The sequence below is a fragment of the Triturus cristatus genome, chromosome 7, assembly GCF_964204655.1.
Source record: "Triturus cristatus chromosome 7, aTriCri1.1, whole genome shotgun sequence".
NCBI lineage: Eukaryota > Metazoa > Chordata > Amphibia > Caudata > Salamandridae > Triturus > Triturus cristatus.
Genome location: NC_140590.1, coordinates 1,103,302,903 through 1,103,324,069, shown reverse-complemented (window position 1 = coordinate 1,103,324,069; position 21,167 = coordinate 1,103,302,903). Strand labels below are relative to the sequence as shown.

At 40.3% G+C, this 21,167-nt stretch overlaps 1 protein-coding gene across 1 annotated transcript in view; it reads left to right on the top strand.

Annotated features, from left to right (window-relative positions):
• The first annotated feature begins 408 nt into the window (after positions 1 to 408).
• LOC146811159 (uncharacterized) overlaps positions 409 to 21,167 on the top strand; it is a 183,580-nt gene continuing 162,821 nt past the window's right edge. Inside the window, exons 1-3 of the mRNA XM_085618220.1 lie at positions 409 to 554; positions 3,558 to 3,643; positions 17,909 to 17,974. Of these exons, the coding sequence (XP_085474346.1) occupies positions 506 to 554; positions 3,558 to 3,643; positions 17,909 to 17,974 (201 nt within the window). The 5' untranslated portion in view covers positions 409 to 505. The remainder of the gene's footprint in view (positions 555 to 3,557; positions 3,644 to 17,908; positions 17,975 to 21,167) is intronic.

Sequence of the window (21,167 nt, the reverse complement as noted above, 5' to 3'; positions counted from 1 at the left end):
ATTAAGATTTCAAGTCCCAGGGGGTGTGCACTTCCGAAAGTGCAAACTTGTAGAACCTTTGCAATCAGGGATAGTGTTTAGCCCGGTAAACCATGGTTATGCATCCTTCCCACTGCAATGATGATATAAAGAAAATTGCAAAAAAGAAGAAAATTAAACAACATGCAAAGGAGATCGTTTGTTGGTGTAAATATAAATGTCCGCCTAGGCTTACGTGTCCTGTTCTTTAGAACAAAAAACAGAGACCTGACAATTAGAGTTTTTAGCTCCTCCCTTTAGATGGAACATGAGAAGGAAGGTGGCACCTGTTGAGTCAACATTGATTGATGCCACGGCCAAGAATCAAACTGGTTCAATTGTCACGTGACCTGACATCAGACCTGCTGGGAGGAGACTGACTGGTCGCTTCCAGTATAAAGAGAGGAGCTCTGGGCTGAGAGAGACACCTTGAGATTGAACCTTGTGCACTCCAGATCGCATCTCGATACCCAGCCATCTCTCAGCCATGAAGATCGCTCTCGCTTTTCTGTTGGTGGCAGTCAGCTGCCCCCTTGGTGAGTGTCCATTCTATGCTCAGGGAGTGGGGTGAGAGAATGTGGTTTTGAATGGAACTGTATTTAAAAAAAATAACTTCTATAAAATTCTTAAGCACACCTCCAGGACTCAATAATATCTGTGAAAGCGGGGGTCATCGAGAGCCCCACAGTTAGAATAATATATACAATGTCTGCTTGGAGCAGTCTATACACCACTATAACTGAATACCAACTGCAGAGGTCCAACTTCAGCTCAGAACTGACTCATTGTTGGAAGTTCACCGAGTATTTCAAGAAGGACCATAATACTACTTCACTCTCCTCATTCGAAGCCTTAGGCTCGCATCACACTCTTTACGGACACTATTTGAGGCACCTTTTGTTGGGGCGGCTATTATACCTCTGCTGTGGGGCGGAAACCAGGTTGTCTGTCACTTCTTAGTGCAGAGGCCCCTGCTGAGAGAAATGCTCCGTTTCTGGAAGGCCAGCCGGTCCTCCTGTTTAACCCAATGACACACGCTTTTTCTTAGTTGTTTTTTGACACATTACTTTCCTTATAGCCTCCAGCTCCTAGCTGTCACTTCTGTGACACACAGAGTATTAGTGCTGCAAGAGCGTTGAAGCAACTTGTGCTGACACGGGCGCTTTTCACCTTAAAATTATACTTTGTGAGGAACTGGTGTCCCGTGTTGTGGCAACGGCTTTCAACTCCCTCACAAGGGTGGTTATTCCAGTAATTACAGTGTCATGATTACATCGAGTCATCCAAGATTTACTTTTACTTCTCCTTCGTTTCATAATAAGCCACTGCTTCTTATATTCTTATTTATAACGATCAATAAATCCGACCCTTCTTTCTTTATTTTTCCCAACAAACACATACAGACATACCATGTTTGCTTGATGGCTTTATTTTTAAAAGTAAATAGGAAGCTCGTTAGTTTCTTCTCTTATATGTTTCTTTACATGTTGGAGTTCTCGTGTTTAATGTTCCATACCCTCTGGACTTTACGTTATCATAACTGATAGGGGAGTGTGGCAGGAGGGTGAGAGTTAGGGTGGGGATTGTGAAAGTGCATTGTTATTTAACCCTCTCTTACTTTATACGTTTGCTGAACATTCTCAAGTGATTTTTTTTAACAATTTGGTAAACAAAATTGATGACAGTATTCTAAATCTAGTTTCAAAATCCACTCTGGAATCATTCCTTCTCAATCACTCTTTTAGGCGTTTGCCAAGCACACGCTAAAACGATTAGACTTTTTATGATCCAGAGATACATTGATTGCTTCAGGACTTTCCAGCAAACCGATTGTAATCAAGAGTCGCCAAGAAAACATACAATACGCTTCATTTAAGAAATAAGCAACAATGTAAGCAAGATAGCTTCCCACAAGCCCAAGCAAATAAAAATCATGAGGCAGGTTGGCAGTCTATTCCTGGAAGTCACCAAAACTATGTCTGAGGCCAGCTAACAGGTTTGAAATGAAAGACAGTGGAAAGCTCAGAGGGTTTGCTGTGGAGGAGGTATCTCGGTAGCTACATCCTAGGTTCTCATGGAGGCCAAACATGAGGTACTGGTTGAGCCGATAGGAAGACTTTTTCGAGGTACCTTTACAGATGGTTAAAGTGCTGGAGAGGACACATATGGGGCCTGATGGAAAATGTAATGGTATACAAGTGAATATGCAAATTAGTAACAATAGGTTTGCCTTGAATGGAAAGTTAAATATTAGAAGATAAAAAGGAGGATTATATTGTAGAACGTGCAACCAGTTACGTCATTAAGCAGGAGCTGCAATTGACTGATAAAAACACACAACAAACAAATGTGATTGCTGCCATAATAAAAACACGTAGATAGATTGCAATTTCTTTTTCTTTCGACAGCCTTAAAATAGTTGCTGACGGGTCGTCAGAGTAACAAACAGAAAGCATTTTCGTTACAACTTCCTTAGGAGTGGTTAAAGTGTGTTAGGCGGCCAGAATTTAAGAGCAATGCCAACATATCAGGGTCAAGCACGAGGCAACAGAATCATGAAAACTCCGATTCCTGGGTTTGCCACTAGCAACAATAGTGTTTAGCCTATGTAGCATGTGCTATCTAGGGTGGGACGCATTACACACCTCGTTTAGTTTGGGGTGCCAAGGCATGCAATCACTACTATAGGCATTTTATTGACCTTCCTTGAGGCATGTCCTTCAATGGTAACTGGGCACTGTCGCTCTCCTATTGGAGAACTTTGGGACACGTTTTTGCCACGGCTCCTCCTCCTTCTCCTCACCTCCATCATTAATCACTCCAGCAAAGCAGCCCCAGCAGGTGGCGCCTTTCTAGCCCGTCTCCTCAAGCACAAATCCAATCGCCCAAAGAGCCCTGAGTAAGACGAAATGGCAAGGTTGATATTTTTCCTAATGTATTCTCCCATAGTACATTATGTCTTTTTACGCAATTGTGAGTTGCCCCATCTAAGTATATTAATCATTGTAATGCTCCATTTTTGATTATTTCAAAATCATCCAATGGTGTGGGCTGCATAATAAACAGCAAATTTAGTGAAACGCAGATTATAATTTCAAGCCTCCTTTACATTAAAAACATTTTACATGGAATGACGGTGCCAAATACATTTGTTACCCCCCCCCCCCCCTTCGTAATCTCTGCCCTAAAATCTTCCTAAAACCTTTCATGCATTGGTCACCCTTTAGAAGCATTACATGCAAGGTGGGCAGACACATCTTCAGGCCCCAGACACATAGAACAACCAGACCCATGTACAGCACCCCACAGAGCCGCCACTTATGAAGAATACACAGCACTTCAACACAGGGCCCCAAATGTAAAACACATTCTCACTCATGAAACATTGCAGTCATTTTGGCACCTCGAATAAGACATGTGGTAATTACAGGTGAGAAAGAGGAAACCACAGAAGGAAACACATTCTTCATTGTTATTAGTAAAACGGATTTCTGTTTGTGATTGCGCTAATTATGTGTTTTCCCTCTCTGTTATTCTAGATGTGTCTTCTCAATTAATTGGTGGTCTGGATATACCTGTTGTCGGTGACCTCCTCGGTAAAATCAATGAATGTCTCAGTTTATTGGTATGAAATTTTAATTAAAATTTTATTTTAAAAAACATTCTTCTACTTTTAAACTGTTGACCTACATTTTTGGAAATTAAATATTTATTACTTTTTTGACAACCTGAAGTATTCCTGCAAGTGTTTGGGGATGGGTGCGGGGATAAGTACCTGATTGGCCTTCACGACAGGTGCACTGGAGGAATATCCTTTGGGAGGGGGGTGCTATACTGCTCTGGGCCGTATGAGTATTCTAGTAGTTTGGACTGGGAAATTACTGGTGCCACCAATACGGGACCTAGTAATCCTCGATTTGCAAACTCAGGGTGAGTTTAAAATAAGACAGGAGGCACCTGGAGAAGAGAGACGTGGCAGGTCTCTGTCTGCTAGCAATAGCAACAAATAAGTCCACACATCTACTGCAATAGTACGGGAACTAGTCATGCTCCCTCCTGCCTCCTCTCAATAGATGTCATTTAGGGGTCACCATGGGTAGCAACTGCAACTCCTGGCTTGCCACTTGCAACTCCTGGCACTGTCTTTGTGATCCCTGGCCTCAGACGTGACAAAGTCAGTGGCAAGAATTCCTACATTCCTTATTTTCTGTCCATTAATAGTTAATAATATTCTATTATTTACTATTAGTTTAATAAAAAATGGTGCACACTCTGGACCTTTGGTGGTAGCTGTGGGAAGTGCAAAATGGTTTTAAATGTATGTTGTGTGAGTGCTTGCGAGTGAGAGTATTCTTAAGGGAGATAGTTTGTGTGAGAGTGCGTGTGTATGTGTAAGTGCGTGTGGATGTGTAAGCATGTGAGTGTGAGTAAATATGAGTGAAAATCATTGATTAGGTGAAACTGATGGTCAGATTTACTATTCTTTGACAAAAGGCAACTCTGCACCAGAGTTTCTCGATGCCTTGCGTCAAAGGGTGAGAGAAACATTGTGCCCTATCTATTGAGATATGGTGCCTTTTTACTCTCCAACACACACACCCTTGCACCAAAATGCATGGGTGTGTGTTCTCTGAAACATAGGTTTTATACTGAAAGGTGACCCTTCCAGTACAAAACTATGCTTTAAGGCTTGTCACACTTTGTATGTCTGCTGTACAGTGTAGCACATATAAAATATTTCTCCTTCTTAAAACTGCCTCAAGGAGGAATACGTGTTTGGTGCAAGTTCCTGTCTGTTTATAGATAAGGGTTTGTGTCAAACCTATTTCAATGCCCTCTTGATGCAAAATAATGCAAAGAAGCGTAACATTGTGTTACTTTGGGATATTACCCATCACAAATCCAGGATTCTGTTGGATAATACATCCTCCCCAACAATTTGTTCTATATTTGTGTCACAATCCTGACACAAAAGATCATATACCTGCCCCTGACTGTATGAGTGAGAGAGAAAGAGTGAGATTAAAATGTAATACAAGTGAGTGACCATAAATAAAAATGAGGGTAAAGGAGTGTAAGAGAGGGTGCGTGAGGATGAATGAGTGTAAGTGAGAGAATGGGTATGAACGTGCGAATGAGTGTGGAAGACAAGGCAAAATACTGTTCCTAGCACACTTGCAGCAATTCGTAGCGTGGCAGACACCCTTGACAAAATACTTCCACTGGCACACTGTGGGGGTAATTCTTGGTATAAAGGGCACGAATGGAAAATTTGCTGGTACTAGAAATGATTCATGGCACTGGGGCATCCATTGAAAAGTACTAGCATACTTGAGGAAATGCTTGGCATATGTACACCAGTTGCATAATGCTGGTACTAGCACACTGAGGGGACATTTGGCATAATGGTGGACAACCTGACATATGGAAGGGTGACAAAAGCTGGTTCTGACATACTGAGGACTTTTTTTACATAAGGGTTATCTATGGTATTTGGACGGCATACATTACTTAATTTTAGCACTGGCATATTTTATGTTATTTTTTATATAAGGGGGTAGTCATTGAATATGGGGCATCTATGACAAAATGCTGGCCTGGGCACAATGGAGGTCATTTTTTACTTATAGGGGGCACCCATACTATATTTGGGATTTGCCCACAATGAAAGAATTTGAATATTTTGTATGGGCCCTTTCTGCACCAATGGCATTTTAGCAAACTTATGTGGAAATTGTTTTTAAAAAAGCGTGGTTTTACCTATGCTTTTCAAAATGTTCTAAGAGGGAGAAGCCTGCTAGAAACGGACTGCATTATTCACTTTCCTCGCTCGCTCTAAGTTAGGGCTAGTATCATGCCCCAGAACTTTCAAAGATAGATCAAGCCATCAGCATCATAAATATAGGTGGTATCTAAAATAGACATTTATCGTTATTCTGTTAAACTAATAATCCAATTATAATGGCACTTCCACGAGGTCACGTGTTGTGATGTTAGTATCACATGACATGTCTTCCTGGAAATAATCAGGGTCAAGGGTCATATAATGTCACTTCCTGTGATTTCATTAAGAGCAAAGGGGATGTGATGTCACTTCTGCTATCCCTAGCATTTTGATAAATCAACACGCATGCTCCTTTCCCTCATATATCCCCTGCACCAAATCCTCCATCCCCTTCAGCAACATTCCCAGGTACTGCCAAAGCCCAGGGATGAACAATGTCTTCCCTAACATGTGACTCGTGCAGTGGCAGAGCCCAAGCCTGACACAAGACTATCTACTCCCTAAATGCTGTGCCTATGCCACCCTCCCCAGTCTGCAGGAACAGCTGAGTGCTGCAAACAGAAACCTTTTTTTTTGAGTTTAAAGAAAATGTTATTGGGTAGGAGCTTAGGATACATCAGTAATACAATACATTATATAATAATAGGAAAATGGAAAATATGTTGTAGACAACAAAGAAAAGAAAATAGGCAGGAAGGGAGGTAAAAGCAGGAAATAAGCATATCTTATATTGATACAACTAAAATAATATACAAATATAACTTATATAAAATATTCAACTCACTGCTACAAATCCAATCCTATATTGATAATAAGAACAGACTGTAATAATAGTTAATTAACAATACTCTAAGGAGGTTTGGAAACTTCTTCTATACTTGGAATATGGGACGGTATTGATTGAGCAGACATATTTAGAAAATTAGTCACAGGTAACCATAACAAGTCACGCTTAATGGCAAGAGTAATCGGGTGAACATAAGCTCTATCCAATCTGTGATTATAACAAACACCATACCACCAGGCTTGAAAAGAGACATTTGAAGCATTTTTCCATGATTTAGTAATTTGTTGAAAGGCAACAGCAAGAAGCAAGTCAATGATAAGGGTATTAAGGGAAGTGGAAGAGGACCAAACTTCCGCAACACTACCTAGAAAAATATGAGAAAAAGAAAAAAGGATATGCGTGTGATAAATGTTGTTAATTTGACGCCATACTGTAAACCAAAACTGGTGTATAACTGGACATGTAAATAACATATGTTTAAGATCTGCAACAGGAGCTGGACAGGACCAGCAGGTAGAGGGAATGAGAGGGTTAATCTGATGCAATTTGGCCGGAGTGATTAAAAGTCTATTATATATGAAGAATAACGTTTGAGTAATAGTTGCTGCCCTAGAAGACTTCCTTATTTTGATCCAAATTTTATCCCACACTGACACGGAGAAGGATGTGCCTAAGTCAGACTCCCAGCTGAATTCTACAATGGACTTATCACGATTGTGACCAATGGTTCTCAATTTATTATACATTTGAGAAGCTGAAGTGGATAATTTCAAAAACGAAATTTGTACAGAAGAAGGGTTAATCTGCGTGGAAGAAGCCATAAGCTTATCATAAGAACTTTGAGCAGCTAGGGTTAATAATGTATATTTAGAATGATAAGAAGAGGGAAGTGAATATCGCATTTGCATTGTTGAAAAGGGATACAAGTATCACCTAGAAAGAGTTGATGAGTCCACTTAAGACCAAGATTGAACCAATCTTTCCAAAAAAGAGTCCTATTTTTAAACTTAATGTGGTTATTATACCAAATTGGGGATTGTAGAAAGCGATCTCGGTCATCTAGACCATCCAGCATAAGAGGGTGAAGAATTTTGCGAGAATGTTTAAGAATAGGGAGAGAAAATGTTTGAGGGGTATTGGATATGGAGAAAAATTCCTCAAAAGAAAGAGGGTGAATGAGATAAGATTCAATGTCTACCCACAAAGGTAAAGATAATGAGTCCGTCGCATTCTGTGATAGTAATGAAGAGGAGTTCTTAAGAAAGAAGGAAGTATGTTATGACGCAAAATAAAATTATAGGAACCAACATCATTTTTACAGAATCTAGCCTACCCCACCAAGATAAAAATAAAGGATGCCATTGGGATGTAGAATTAAATAAAGTTGACTGGAGGTTCTTAAGATTGAGTGATACAGTATCTTTAATAGAATGAGTAAACCATAGGCCTAAATATTTAATCTTAGTAGGGCTCCAGTGAAAAGAAGAAGACACAAAATCAGCATGAAAACAATATTTATTTAACGGTAGAATTTCACATTTGTCTACATTGAGTTTGTATCCTGAAACTGAAGAAAAAGTAGAGACCTCTGAAAGAAAAGCCGGTAGAGAGGTCTGAGGATTAGAAATAAATAAAAGTATGTCATCGGCATATGCCCAGAGTTTTAGATGCTTATCGCCATAAAAAAAACAGTAATATTTTTGTTAGTTCGGATTTTGGATAAGAAAGGTACTAAAGCCAAAATAAATAAAAGAGGAGAAAGGGGACATCCTTGCCTAACACCTCTGAGAAGTGGGAATGAAGAGGAAACAAGGCCATTAGCTAAAATAAATGACCTTGGAAAAGAGTAAAGAAGTGAAATATAGGAACGGAATTTAGGGCCAAAACCAAACCAAGAAAGTGTTGAAAAAATAAACTGCCAATTGACCCTGTCAAAAGCTTTTTCAGCATCCAAAGCAACAGCTGCTAATGAGAAACCATGGCAGTGGGATTTACTGTGTACGTTGAAAAAGAGACGAGTGTTATCAGAGAGGTGACGACCCTTAATGAATCCACATTGTTCTCTACCTATTAATTGTGGTAAAATATTGTTTAGACGGAGCGCAAGAATCTTCGCAAAAATCTTATAATCCAGATTGATTAAGGAAAAAGGCCTGTAATTTTTGCATAAAGTATGGTCCTTATTCTCTTTAGGGAGGAGACAAATCAAAGCCTCCTGAAATGAACCCTCAGACCTCTGGGAAGATATAAAAAACAAGAATAGTTTATGCAATTTGGGAACAAGTAAGTTAGAAAAATGAGTATAAAATTCTATAGTAAAACCATCAGGTCTGGGAGCTTTCCCTTTTTTAAGTGATTGAATAGCTTTGATAATGTCTTTAGTGGATATATCACTTTCTAGAGAAGAGAAATCTACATCCAAAGGGGGAGGCGGGGTAATAGAAGCTAAATATCGATCAATGACAGATAAAGGGGGTTGAGATTCAGGAGTATATGTGTATGTATGTATGTATGTATTAGATTCTTGTTGAGCGCGACTGTCACCCCAAGGGTATCCTGGCACTGGACCATAGGTGAGTCATCAGATAATGATTTGTAAAAATTGGAGAATTCTAAAAGAATGTCCTCGTCTTTGTGGAGAGTAATATTAGAGGAGGATAAAATAGACTCAATTCTAGTACGTTCTTTTTTGACTTTGAGATATTTAGCAAGAAGGTTGCCAGATTTATTTTGTGCACTATAGAATTTAGCGCTGGATTTAAGTAAACATAAATTCGCAGAATTAGTAGAAATTTTATTAAAAGAAAGTTTGGCGTTAATAAGCTCCTCTAAGGTAGATTGGCTTTTTGTTAGATAATAAAGATGTTCTAGTTTTTTAATTTGCAAGTTAAGTGACAGGGATGAATGAGAGGCTGCACGCCGCTTTTGAGCAACAAAGGAGATAATAAAGTCCCTAGAGGCAGCTTTAAAGGAGTCCCAGACAAGTTGAGGAGACACCTGAGGAGATTCATTTTCTACTAAAAATAAGGTAGCAAAATCAAGAAAGTCCGGTGTGAACTTAGGGTCTAATAAAAGGGAATTATTAAATCTCCAGCATCTAGTGCCTTTAACGGGAGGAAGTAGATCTAAGCTTAAGGAAGCTGGGGCATGAGCATAAATTAGAATAGATCCGATGTCTGAGTGAGCAATATGCTGAAGTAGAGCTTTGGAAATAAAAAGGTAATCTAATCGGGATTGCGAAGAATGAGCAGTTGAATAATAAGTGTATTCCTGTAATGTGGGGTGACAGAGCCTCCATGAGTCCACAAGAGACCTTTGAGAGATAGTGGAAGTAAATTGAGAATGCATGAGGGAAGGGACGAATCTGGAATTGGAATTCCTGTCAATAAAGGGGTCTATGATCATATTACAGTCACTACCGAAAACCAAATATTCATCATTGCATTGCATTAAAAGGGAAAGGATTTGGGGCCAAAACAGCTTATCTTGAGTAGTGGGAGCATAAATATTAAAAATTGTAATGGGAATCTTATTAATCAATAAGGAAATAACAACCCATCTACCCTCAGAATCGTTATCCTGTCGTATGAGCTGGACATCCAAACGTTTATGACAGAGAATAGCAACGCCATTGCATTTACCTGAACCTGGTGATGCAAAAACATGGCCTACCCAATTCCATCTTAACTTAGCTACTTCAGTAACTGGTATATGAATTTCCTGTAGTAAAGCAATGTCTCCTTTTAGGTTTGCAACATGTGACAGAACTCGCTGACGTTTGATAGGAGAACCCAAACCTTTAACATTCCAAGTTATAATATTTAACAACATTTAAATCTTATAGAAAATTAATCACAACATTTCTTTAAAAAATGCGCCATGTTTAAAAGCAAAAACAGTGTGAAATATTCAATAAAATATGAAGAAGAAAGCTGGATTGTAGAGAAATAACAGTGAGAGAGATATAAAATCATAGAATAGAGAGAATAATGAGGGAGAGAGAGAAGATGATAGAAAAAAGAAGCATAAAGAAAATTTGGAGATTGAGATGAAACCGAAAAGTGGGGAGAGAAAGAAGGAAGAAGTGAGGATAACAAGAAAAAACAAGACAGACAAAACAAAATTAGCAATCGATAAAACAGTACAATACTAGAAAAACATACCACAAAAGAACGAAAATTCTGGGGTAGGTGGAGCCACATAGGAAAGGCCAAACACCGGGCGGGAGAACACAGGATGAGAGGCACACAGAAAGAACATCATCCAGGCGAAATGAGAACACTGAGAGTAAGGGAGCAAAGAAACCACGACCTAGTAAAAAGGAAAAAAGAAGGTAATAGTTAATGGGAAAAATTACGATAACACCAAAACTTACAATATGACTGAGACAGAAGAAATTCACAATTGTGGGGAAACAAATAACAGACATGGAACGTTTGAAACAAAAATAGTCATGAAATGTTTATGATTTAGAAATGTCCATAGAGACTCCTTTACAAGAGTCCAAAAATCTTTGAAGCACAGCAGGATCTTCATAGTTGGTTGTTCTGTTGTTATAAGTCACCTTGAAAAGGCAGGGGTGAAATAAGCCATAACGAGCGTTCATGTTACGAAGGGCCGGTCTCATCTGGAAAAATTTCTTCCGACGCTCAGCAGTTATTTTGGCATAGTCTTGAGCAAAAAATAGATTGGAACCATTCCAAGAAATCCTTCCTCGCTGTTTTGCTGCCTGCAAGACTTTAAGTAGATCTGTGTATTCTAGGAAATACAGAATTACACCTCTGGGTTTCGTTGAGGAAGAAGAAGAACGGGGACTCTGGCCCAAACGGTGCGCACGTTGAATATTTAATGGCGGAGATGCTGGAAGACAAAGAAGGGTTGGAAGAAAGGATTGAAAATAGGAAATTGCGTTAGTTCCTTCAAGACCTTCTGCCAGACCATAAATGCATAGATTATTATGCCTATTACGGTTTTCTAACTGTTCAACTTGTTGCTTAAGATGTTCAACTTCTTTATGGAGAAGGGGAACTTGAACAGCGACCTCCTGAACAGACTCAACACGCCTTTCCAGACCATCAACCCTCTGCTCAGTGTGAGACCAATTATCCTCCAAGCTCTGCAAACGTAGGTTGGTTTCTTCCATATACGGTTTGAGGGCACGAATCTCTTCAAGAATAAGTTCTAACGAAAGGGGCGATGAGGAGTCAGTAGGAGAGGGCGGATTTGTTTTCCCTCGCTTTCCAGGTGTAAAGGGAGCTGAAGCTGGTATCTTGGACCCCTGCTTGGAGCCCAATCGAGACGTGGAGGGAGAGGAGCCCTTTATAGCCACAGAGTCACTGGGGATATCCTCTGCACCTTCCTGTAGAAGATTAAAGGGATTGAAATCTTCTAAAGATGCACCCTGAGGTTGTAAAGCTTCTTTACGATTAGTCCAAGATGCTGCCATGGTCTAAATCGAGAAAAAATAATCTTCAGCAGAAGTTCAAGAGAGCACAGTATAACTATATGAAGTTACTAAAGGCAGGCCAGTACACAACGCCACTTTATGAAATACACATGAGAGGATGAGACGTTGCTGACGGTTCCAAAAATTCTGCGTGGTGGCAACAGTATAAAGTCCTGGAAGACTGGTGCTATGACGAATAAGACACTTCCCTAATATAGAAGACGCAAGTGTGAGGAGAGCAAATGACAAAAATTGTGACCACGAGGTTGAAAAATAATCCAATATAATAAGTCAGACAAAAACAGTTCAAAAAGGAGGTAAAAAAAAACATTTTAAGGCAGGCCCTCCATTAAAACAGCGTCCCCTGAGGTAAAAGTGGCAGCAAACGCGAGGAGCTCGCTAAAAATGGAAACAAAATGGCGGCCGCTAGTACATTGCAGCCGATATAGAGCCAAAAGACATCCTTGAGCTCACCCTTCACCAAAAGTTGAAGTGCGTTAGATGGAGCAACACTTCATACAGCATTAGAGGCGGTTTCCGCATCCCAAGAGAAACGGAGAAAGCCTGGAAAGATGCCGCTGCCTCACGTCGCCGCAGAGCTCCCGTAAACGGCGGCCATTTCCGAAGGCGCCTAAGCCACGCCCCTGCAAACAGAAACCTGATGCTAACAAGGCTCCCATTCGAAGGCAGGACAAGATGGGCAGTGCAGACAAATCTCCCCCAAGATGACTCCTATCCTGCTCTCCATCCTCCCATCTACCCACCTGCCACCACTGACCCAGATATTTACCCAAAGGCCCTGCACCTATACACCACCTGCCCCACAGGTGGCACATATATGCAGATTTGTGCTTGGTATACAAACTGTTAGGGGGTAAAACATGGATTTAGATCCTGTATTCCTGAGCCTGCATGATGTTCCCCTTTGCAGAGGAATATCTCATGTGCACAGGACATAGATGCAAGCATACTGTCCGACATTAGAGATTCCCACCCTCCTTCCCACACATCAGTTCCCTCACAGCTGAAACCATGGATGCCATAAGGATGCCTTGTGTGTTCTTCTTTAATATATCATCAGCACCATGTAAATGACAGTTTTCTTTCGACCCATTTACATCTGTTTTACTTTGGGAGCCTTATTCAAGGGCGCTGCTGCTTCCCATTTGGCTTCCTCTTCACATCTTTTGGTCCACACTTGCTTCCTATTTTGACTTTGGATGTAATGTATTTACATTACCTTATAGAATGTAGATTGTAGGGGTCTATATACCTTGGTCCTGATTCACAAAAGTAAACTTACACATCTTGTGTAACTTTACGCTTGTTTGAAGTTCATAAAAATGCATTTTATTCATAAGTTTACACGTGGTGGGGCTCCACAGTCAGGGCAGAGAACTCAGCACATAAAATGAATGTGTGTCTTATCTTTTTATGTGTGGAGTTCTCCGCCCCGAATGTGGAGTCTCCGCACTCATAAACGTATGACTAAAATATAGTTTTGGGAATTTTAAACAAACTTAAACTTACACAAGAGTGCAAGTTTAACTTTGTGAATCAGGCCTTGCATTCTTTACAAAACTAAGTAGTGGTAATGTGAAATAGTTATTTAATAAGAGAAGTAGTAAGAGATGTGCTGTGGTGAATATCCTTGTCCACAGTTGTGTAGGTATCAATAGTGCAGCTTATGCAGTTGAACCAAGGCCTTTAGATTTGATGGGCTTGAGCTACCACAATTAATGACACGGGCATCTCAATTCTTACCACAAAGCCAGGGGATGAGGGGTGCCATTTTCTTACTTTCATTAGGGCCCCTGGAAACCTCACCACTGCTTGTCTATATGTGCTGCAGGCTGAAATTAATGACCTGGAAGGGAATCCAGTGTGTTGCCTTAAAGGCCGTCAGGCAAGTTCTCTGGGGGCTATTGCAACTTAGCAAAAATGCAGATCACGTGACAATGACAAGCAATGCCTGTTTACCTTAAGAATACAGGAGCAAGATGCAACCTGGATAACAATATACAGGAGCTTAGTTTGCATTTCTTATCTCACCTACATACACAAATGAAAACTGTTTCATTGCTAGCACAGAGTGGGAACCAGCTGGACTTCATTTCTGGTAGGCATTCTGATGACAGCACCAACTCATTGATGCCCCCAGCAATTCTTGCTCCAGTGGCATCCCAAGGCAGTGTACCAGCATCACTTTGGGTTGGCTTTGAATTCTACAATTTCTTTTTGTGAAATCTGTTTCCTTTTTCTGAGAGCTGGTTTTAGGATTCAAATTGAGCATCCCATCTTCAAAAGCTAAGCAACGGAAAACAAGATATGTCACTTAACAAATTGCCAGAAAAACTGAAATTCCAAAATGTTTTAGAATTTCTCAAGCTCTGTTTTCTGTGAAATGTGTACCCTAGAGCTGCCGGCACCTAGGCAAACCTATCAACCCTGTACATTTTTTAAAACTAGACACTAGGAGGAATCCAGGATGGGTTGACTTTTGTGGCTCTCACCAGGATATAATACCCAGAATCCCTTTCAGAGCTCAAACTTTGTCAAATATAGCACATTTTCTTCACATTTCTGTGATGGCAAGTTCTGAAATCTGCATGGATCCACAAAATTCCATGCACCTCACATTCCCCAAAGTCTCTCAATAAAAATGGGACCTCACTTGAGTGGGTAGGCAAGGTGCCCGCGGCAGGAAACAGCCAAAATGCAACGTGGACACATCACATATTTAGAGTGAACTCTTTTTTGGCTATGTGCCTAGCTGTGGATTTTGAAGCCTAACTCAGCCAGCACCTAGGGAAACCAAGCAAATCTTTATATTTTTGAAAACTAGCCACCCAGGGAAATCCAATATGGGTTGACTTGTGTGAATTTCACCAGGTTCTGTTACCCGGAATCCCTTGCAAATCTCAAACTTTGTAAAAACAAAAACAAAGTTTTCTGTGATAGAAAGTTCTGGAATCGGCATGGATCTGCAAACTTCCACACACCCCACATTACACACATTCTCCCGATAAAATTGGTACCTCACTTGTGTGGGTAGGCCTAGAGCCCGTGGCAGAAAACGGCCCAAAATGCAACATATACATATCACATTTTTCCACTGAAAACCAACCCTTTTTTGCAATGTGCCTAGCTGTGGATTATGAACCCTAGCTCAGCCAGCACCTAGAAAAAACTAGCAAACCTTTACATTTTAAAAAATTTGACACCCAGGAGAAAAACTGATGGGGTGATGTACGTGGCTTTCAGCAGGTTCTGTTACCCAAAATTCCTTACAAACCTAAAACTTTGTGAAAAAAACCACATTTTCCTCACATTTCTGTGATAGAAAGTTCTGGAATCTTCATGGATCCACAAACTTACACACACCTAACATTTCCCAATGTCTCTCAATAATAGTGATACCTCACTTGAGTGGGTAGGCCTAGGGCCCGCAACAGGAAACGCCCCAAAACACAACGGCGACACAACACATTTTTCCAGTGAAACTGACCCATTTTTTGCAATGTGCTTAGCTGTGGATTTTGTACTCTTGCACCCACGACACCTAGGGAAACCTTTCAAACCTATACATTTTTTAAGACTAGACACCCATGGGAATCCAGGATGGGGTGACTTGTGTGACTCTCACCAGGTTCTGTTACCCAGAATACCGTGCAAACCTTAAAATGTGTCAAAAATAGCACATTTTCCTCATATTTCTGTGATGGAAAGTTCTGGAATCTGCATGGATCTACAAACTTCCATGCTTCCCTTATTCCCAACATTCTCTCCATAAAAATGGTACCTCACTTGTGTGGATAGACCTAGTGCCCATGGCTGGAAACAGCCCAAAAAGCAACATGGAGACATCACATTTTTCCACTTAAAATGGAACCTCTTTTTGCACCCCCAGGTGCTGCAGCACCTGGGGGAAACCTAGCAAACCTATACATTTTTGCAAACTAGACACCTAGGCGAATCCAGGATGGGGTGACTTGTGTGACTTTCACTAGATTATGTTACCCTGAAACCCTTGCAAACCTCAAACTATGTCAAAAATAACACACTTTCCTCACATTACTATGATGGAACGTTCTGAAATCTGCGTGCATCCTTACATTTTCACCTACCCCGCATTCCCCAAAGTCATTCCACGGCAGGGAAGGAGACATCAAAATTACCTATCACAAAACGCCATGGTTTTACAAGGGGGCCACAGCCACCTGGATTTTTTTCCACGGCTTGGTGGTCATCTAGGGAATCTTACCAAACCCAGAAATTTCTGAAAACTAGATACCCAAGGGAGTCCAGGGAGGTATGGCTTGTATGGATCTTCCAACATTTTCTTCCCAGAATCTACTGCAAACCTCAAATTTTGCTAAAAAAAATCTCATATTCGTCACATTTCTGGTATGGAAAGTTCTGGATCTGTGTGCATCCACAAACATCTGCCCACCCGGCATTCCCAAAAGTGTCCCAATACAAATGGTACCTCATTTGTGTAGGTGGGCTAAGTTCCCATGGCAGGGAAGGGCCCAAAGCTTATTGTGGAGACATCAAAGTAGCCTATTACAAAGCAACCTAGTTTTGCAAGGGGTTCACCTGAGTTTGTCTGCCATCTAGGGAAACCTACCAACCCCAGAAATCTCTGAAAACCAGATACTAAGGGTAGTCCAGGGAAGTATGGCTTGCAAAAATCCCCCAACATTTTTTCTACCCAGAATCCCCTGCAATCCTCAAATTTAGCTGAATAAATCTCAGGAACATTCTTGCGTTGCAGATTTACTTTTCATGGTCACAGGTCATCATACCAGAGAACAGAGAGATGTATCTGAATGGGTCCCATCTAATTCCCAACTCTACAGAAATGCATGCGACAATAAGGGATCGACGCCTCTAGATCTCTGACAGAATTGTTTATAGGTGGGAACAGAAATGCTCTTTCAGTATTATTATTTAGAGAAAACTGCATACAAAGTGGTTTATGGGCAATTCACCTTCCTATTAATCAGATGTTGTTTCGATTTTCTGGTCATGGTAAACTTTTCCTGCAGTCTAAATCATTCAGGATCTTCTCTTACATCATGAATTTTGAGAAAGGTTCAGAAGTGTTCTGGCAGTTTCAGATATAGATCCTCATTTTGAGGTAGACTTACACAATTTTGACAAAATACAGAGCAGCACATAAAGCTGCTGACCAGTGTTGCGGCAATGGGAAAGGCAAAAACAGTGCTTGATCTTTCCAGCACCATAGTGAAAAAGTGTGCGTGTTCCTTGAAGCATTTGTTTTGTACTGGAAGGCGATTGTTTCAGAAGAAAATCATGCTTTAATACGTTTCCCTCTTTGTAGTTGTGCAGTACTTTCCAGCACACAAGCAAAGTTTGAAAAGTATCGAGAAAAGTAAACTTTTCTCTTACCTTACACTTACTTTAAGAGGCATACGTTTTTATCTCAAAACATAGTCTACCACTGTAAGTAGATAGGTTTTTACATCAAAACTCATGGCTGGTTAATTGTAAATGTATATGTACCATCCATTTGAATGAATTTAACAGAAAGTCGCCCAAAGTAGCTTTATACTGCTAATTTGCGTTACTTTAGCCACATTTCAAACACAAATTAGGAATTCATGGTGGTCTTGGGAGTCAAATACTAGGAGCAAACCCAACATGCAGGCAGCAAAATCTGTGCTCATCAAAAGCAAAAAACACTTTAAGTACCTGTTTCTGAAATAAAAAAAAAAAAGGTTTTGCAAAACATGAAGAATAAAAAGTACCAATAATGTTGCAAGGTAAAGTCATTGAACAAACAAACTGTTTCATATAATGTTTGGAGAATTCTTCTGACCACTTTGTTTCTTCATCTCTTTTGTAGTTAGGCCCTACCCTCCAACAGTTATTGTGCAAGCTCAGCGAGCTCGGCTGCGCACTTGAGGAGAAAGTAAGTTTGATTTTTATTTACTTCTATTTACGTACAGTCTCTAACTTTATTTGAAATGGTGCCTCAGATCATAGCGATTAGAAATCAAGCATGACAGGGATAATAAAATTAATGGATGGCCTTTACACAAATGTATGTTTTTTATACTTTTAACAAAAGAAGGGATTGATTTGGGATTGCACAGGTTGCTGACCCCCCCACCCTGGTAGAGGAGTGCCCTTCATGCACATGTTGTTGGAGATCTCTTCAAATAAATTGCTTCTGCTAATGTGATGGAAGTACTTTTTGCAAGCCTGAATCTGGATGGCTGCCATAATTTGGCAAAATCCCAGCATTTTGTTCTTTAGAAATAAACCAAGCACATGCGTTTATTTCTGCAAAATAACAAAACAATGGGCCTGATGTACAAAGGACTTTCTACCTATTAAATTGTTATAGTTGATTTCTGTGCCCACGTCAACTATACTTTGCCAGGCCATAGCAATCACTCTGATTCATGCTAGTGGCAGGACTTATTCTGTTAAATCTGAAGCAGGTCTTTGTACAGCAGTTTTTGCTTTGACATTCTGCTTGAGGTGCTATGTACCCTTTGACTTTCCCTGCTTTCCCCCCACTATCCAAACTTTTGCCAGTTATCATTATCTTCTTTTTCACTTTTTAAATACAAGACAATAGTCTGTCTTTGAATCTTGTAGTGAGTGCTTTGACAACATAAAAAAACATACTCTGTTTTTTTCTGAGCACACTGTCTTAAATCTTGTAATCACATCTTCAAAACTATCAACTGTAGTACCTGTGTCCTGTTCTGCAGCTCCTCCTATTATCAACTCTTCATTTTCCCTAGTGTCCTGTTCTGGACCAAAGAAACAAAACTGGGCATCATCACAAACCTTTCTCACCTCTGCCACATTACCATGCAAAAGTGCCCTCTTCAATTCTTCTAAACATAAAGCAGGAGTTTTCACAAAGTACAGCCTCCTAACAAAAGGTTGCATTGTTGAGTGGTGTATAGCTATCATCCTGAAAAGATAAAAGGTGCTTTGGCACACTTTCCTTGATAAACATGCAAGGTACTGTCCCTGTAAATTTGTAAGCTGTATAACCTTACAAGGATCCAATACTTGTAAAGTACTTATTTTGTGTTTGAAACTTCACCTTTGAAAGATAAGTAGAAATATTCTTAATATATCAATGGACTGCTGTCAAATACTACAAACAGTACTACAATTCCATTTGTATATAGGGGTCTAATTGTGCGATCCCTGTACCTCTTCTGCAATAACTTGTGTTACATTTCTAGGTACAATCACCTCTTTCACTATAGGAGTGCCATTCTTCATTTCATAATATTGTCCTGTTTTATCAATAGCATGAACTAATGTGTTATCCTGGAGATGGCTTGCTTCATCAAATAAATGCTCTATGCTAGAAGTATGTATATATTCCCCACTAAAACCTATACAAAAGTTGTTTATATTCACTAATCTTCTCTTCTGGTTTTGTCTCCTCATACACAACACAATTTTAACAAGTCTTCATTTTATTTATAATCCAAATATAAAGATTTCTCTTCAAAGCTAAGGCCTTATCACTTTTCCCTCAAATCTTTCTTTCTGCTTCAGTGCCTCTCTCCTTCTACTGAACTTCTTCATATGTTTCAGTAGATTTACAACCATTCCAATACAAAACATCCTGGTTCTTATTTCCTTAAACTGATTCTGTCTCTTGGTTAAGATGTGTCCACCTTTGTTACATTATTTCCTGTCCTTGCACCATACAATTTTTCCACTCTTATTCTTTATCATAGTTTGGTTTTTACTTTCATTATTTTGTAATCTTAGCAAATGGCTGCGTACATTTTAAAGAAATGTCTTTGTTCTCTTACTAGTAGATCTTTTTTCTTTCACCACTTATTCTACATTTTGCCCTTTTTGTGTCTTGGTTCTGCATAGACCCTCTAGTTGCTTGTGTTGCTTTTCACTCCAAGTTTTTGTAGGCATTCTAACTGTTTGTAGTTATGTAGATATTGTTCTGTAAAAAAAGGATATTTACAATTTTATTCTAGCCAACACACCAACTACTTTACTCCTGACTTACACATAATACAAAAACAGTTTTTATGTTATCCTGCAGTTTTAAATATGCAGTTAAGCTAGCTATATAACTACATACGCTTACTTCAATATACCAAACACAAACCAAAACACAAAACTCAGGGGTATTTGTACAAGAACAGCCGCTAACTAACGCTAACGCTAGTTAGCAGAAGTTTTCTTAACGCGGCCTATCACCAAAAACTATCACCCTGTTAGTGATGTATTTACAATATGTCGCTAAATGGAGATAGTTTCAGGTAGCCACGGTGAAAACTGCCACTATTACTAGTTTGAAGGCGATACAAATTCTGATGTTAGTGGGTGAAAACTGACGAAAGGCCCAATAGCGGCAATAAAACTCACGTTAGGCAGCCCAATGTGACTTTTTTTTTGCTTCTAAAGGCAAAAATAGCCTATAAGTCCACCTCCAAGTAAAAATAGGAAACAATAACAATGGAATGCAGAATGCAGCAGCTAGGACCAAGTGCAGCACAGATCAACAATCCCCCAAAGTCCACCAGCAGCCAGGATCACCAGCCAGAGTCCCAGAGGAAGAGGAAATGCAGGGCTACAATCATGGAAAGAGGTGCATCGCTGGGGAAAACACATGATGCATCACTTAATATTGCGCACTCCTTGCAACACCATAGCATCTAAAACCTTGAAAGGCCAGCCAGTCTCTGGGGTCCGGAGGCCTCGCTGGGCCTGCACATGGGACCTGGAGTAGGATGCAGAGGTGCTGTGGATTTGCTGGGCCATGGCGGTAGACATTGAGGCATAGGCAATCAACCTTACCTGGTGGTGAAGTCTGCCAGGTCTCACGGAGACACATTGCTGACCTGTGTGAGAAGACTGCCTGGTGCCTATTTGAGCTGTGATTGGTAGAGGTGCTCCTACGTACCAACATAGGGAGGTCTGCATCTCATACCACGCACCACCACCACACTGGGATGCATGGAGGAGATTACCAATGGTGGCCCGTGCCTCTCTGCATCACAGGCCGGAGTATGTTGCACTGGCTGGACGCTGGGGAGGGTGAGGCCACTGAGCTGCACCAAAAATGTGTGGCAGGAGCGCTGCAATTTCACACCTAATGG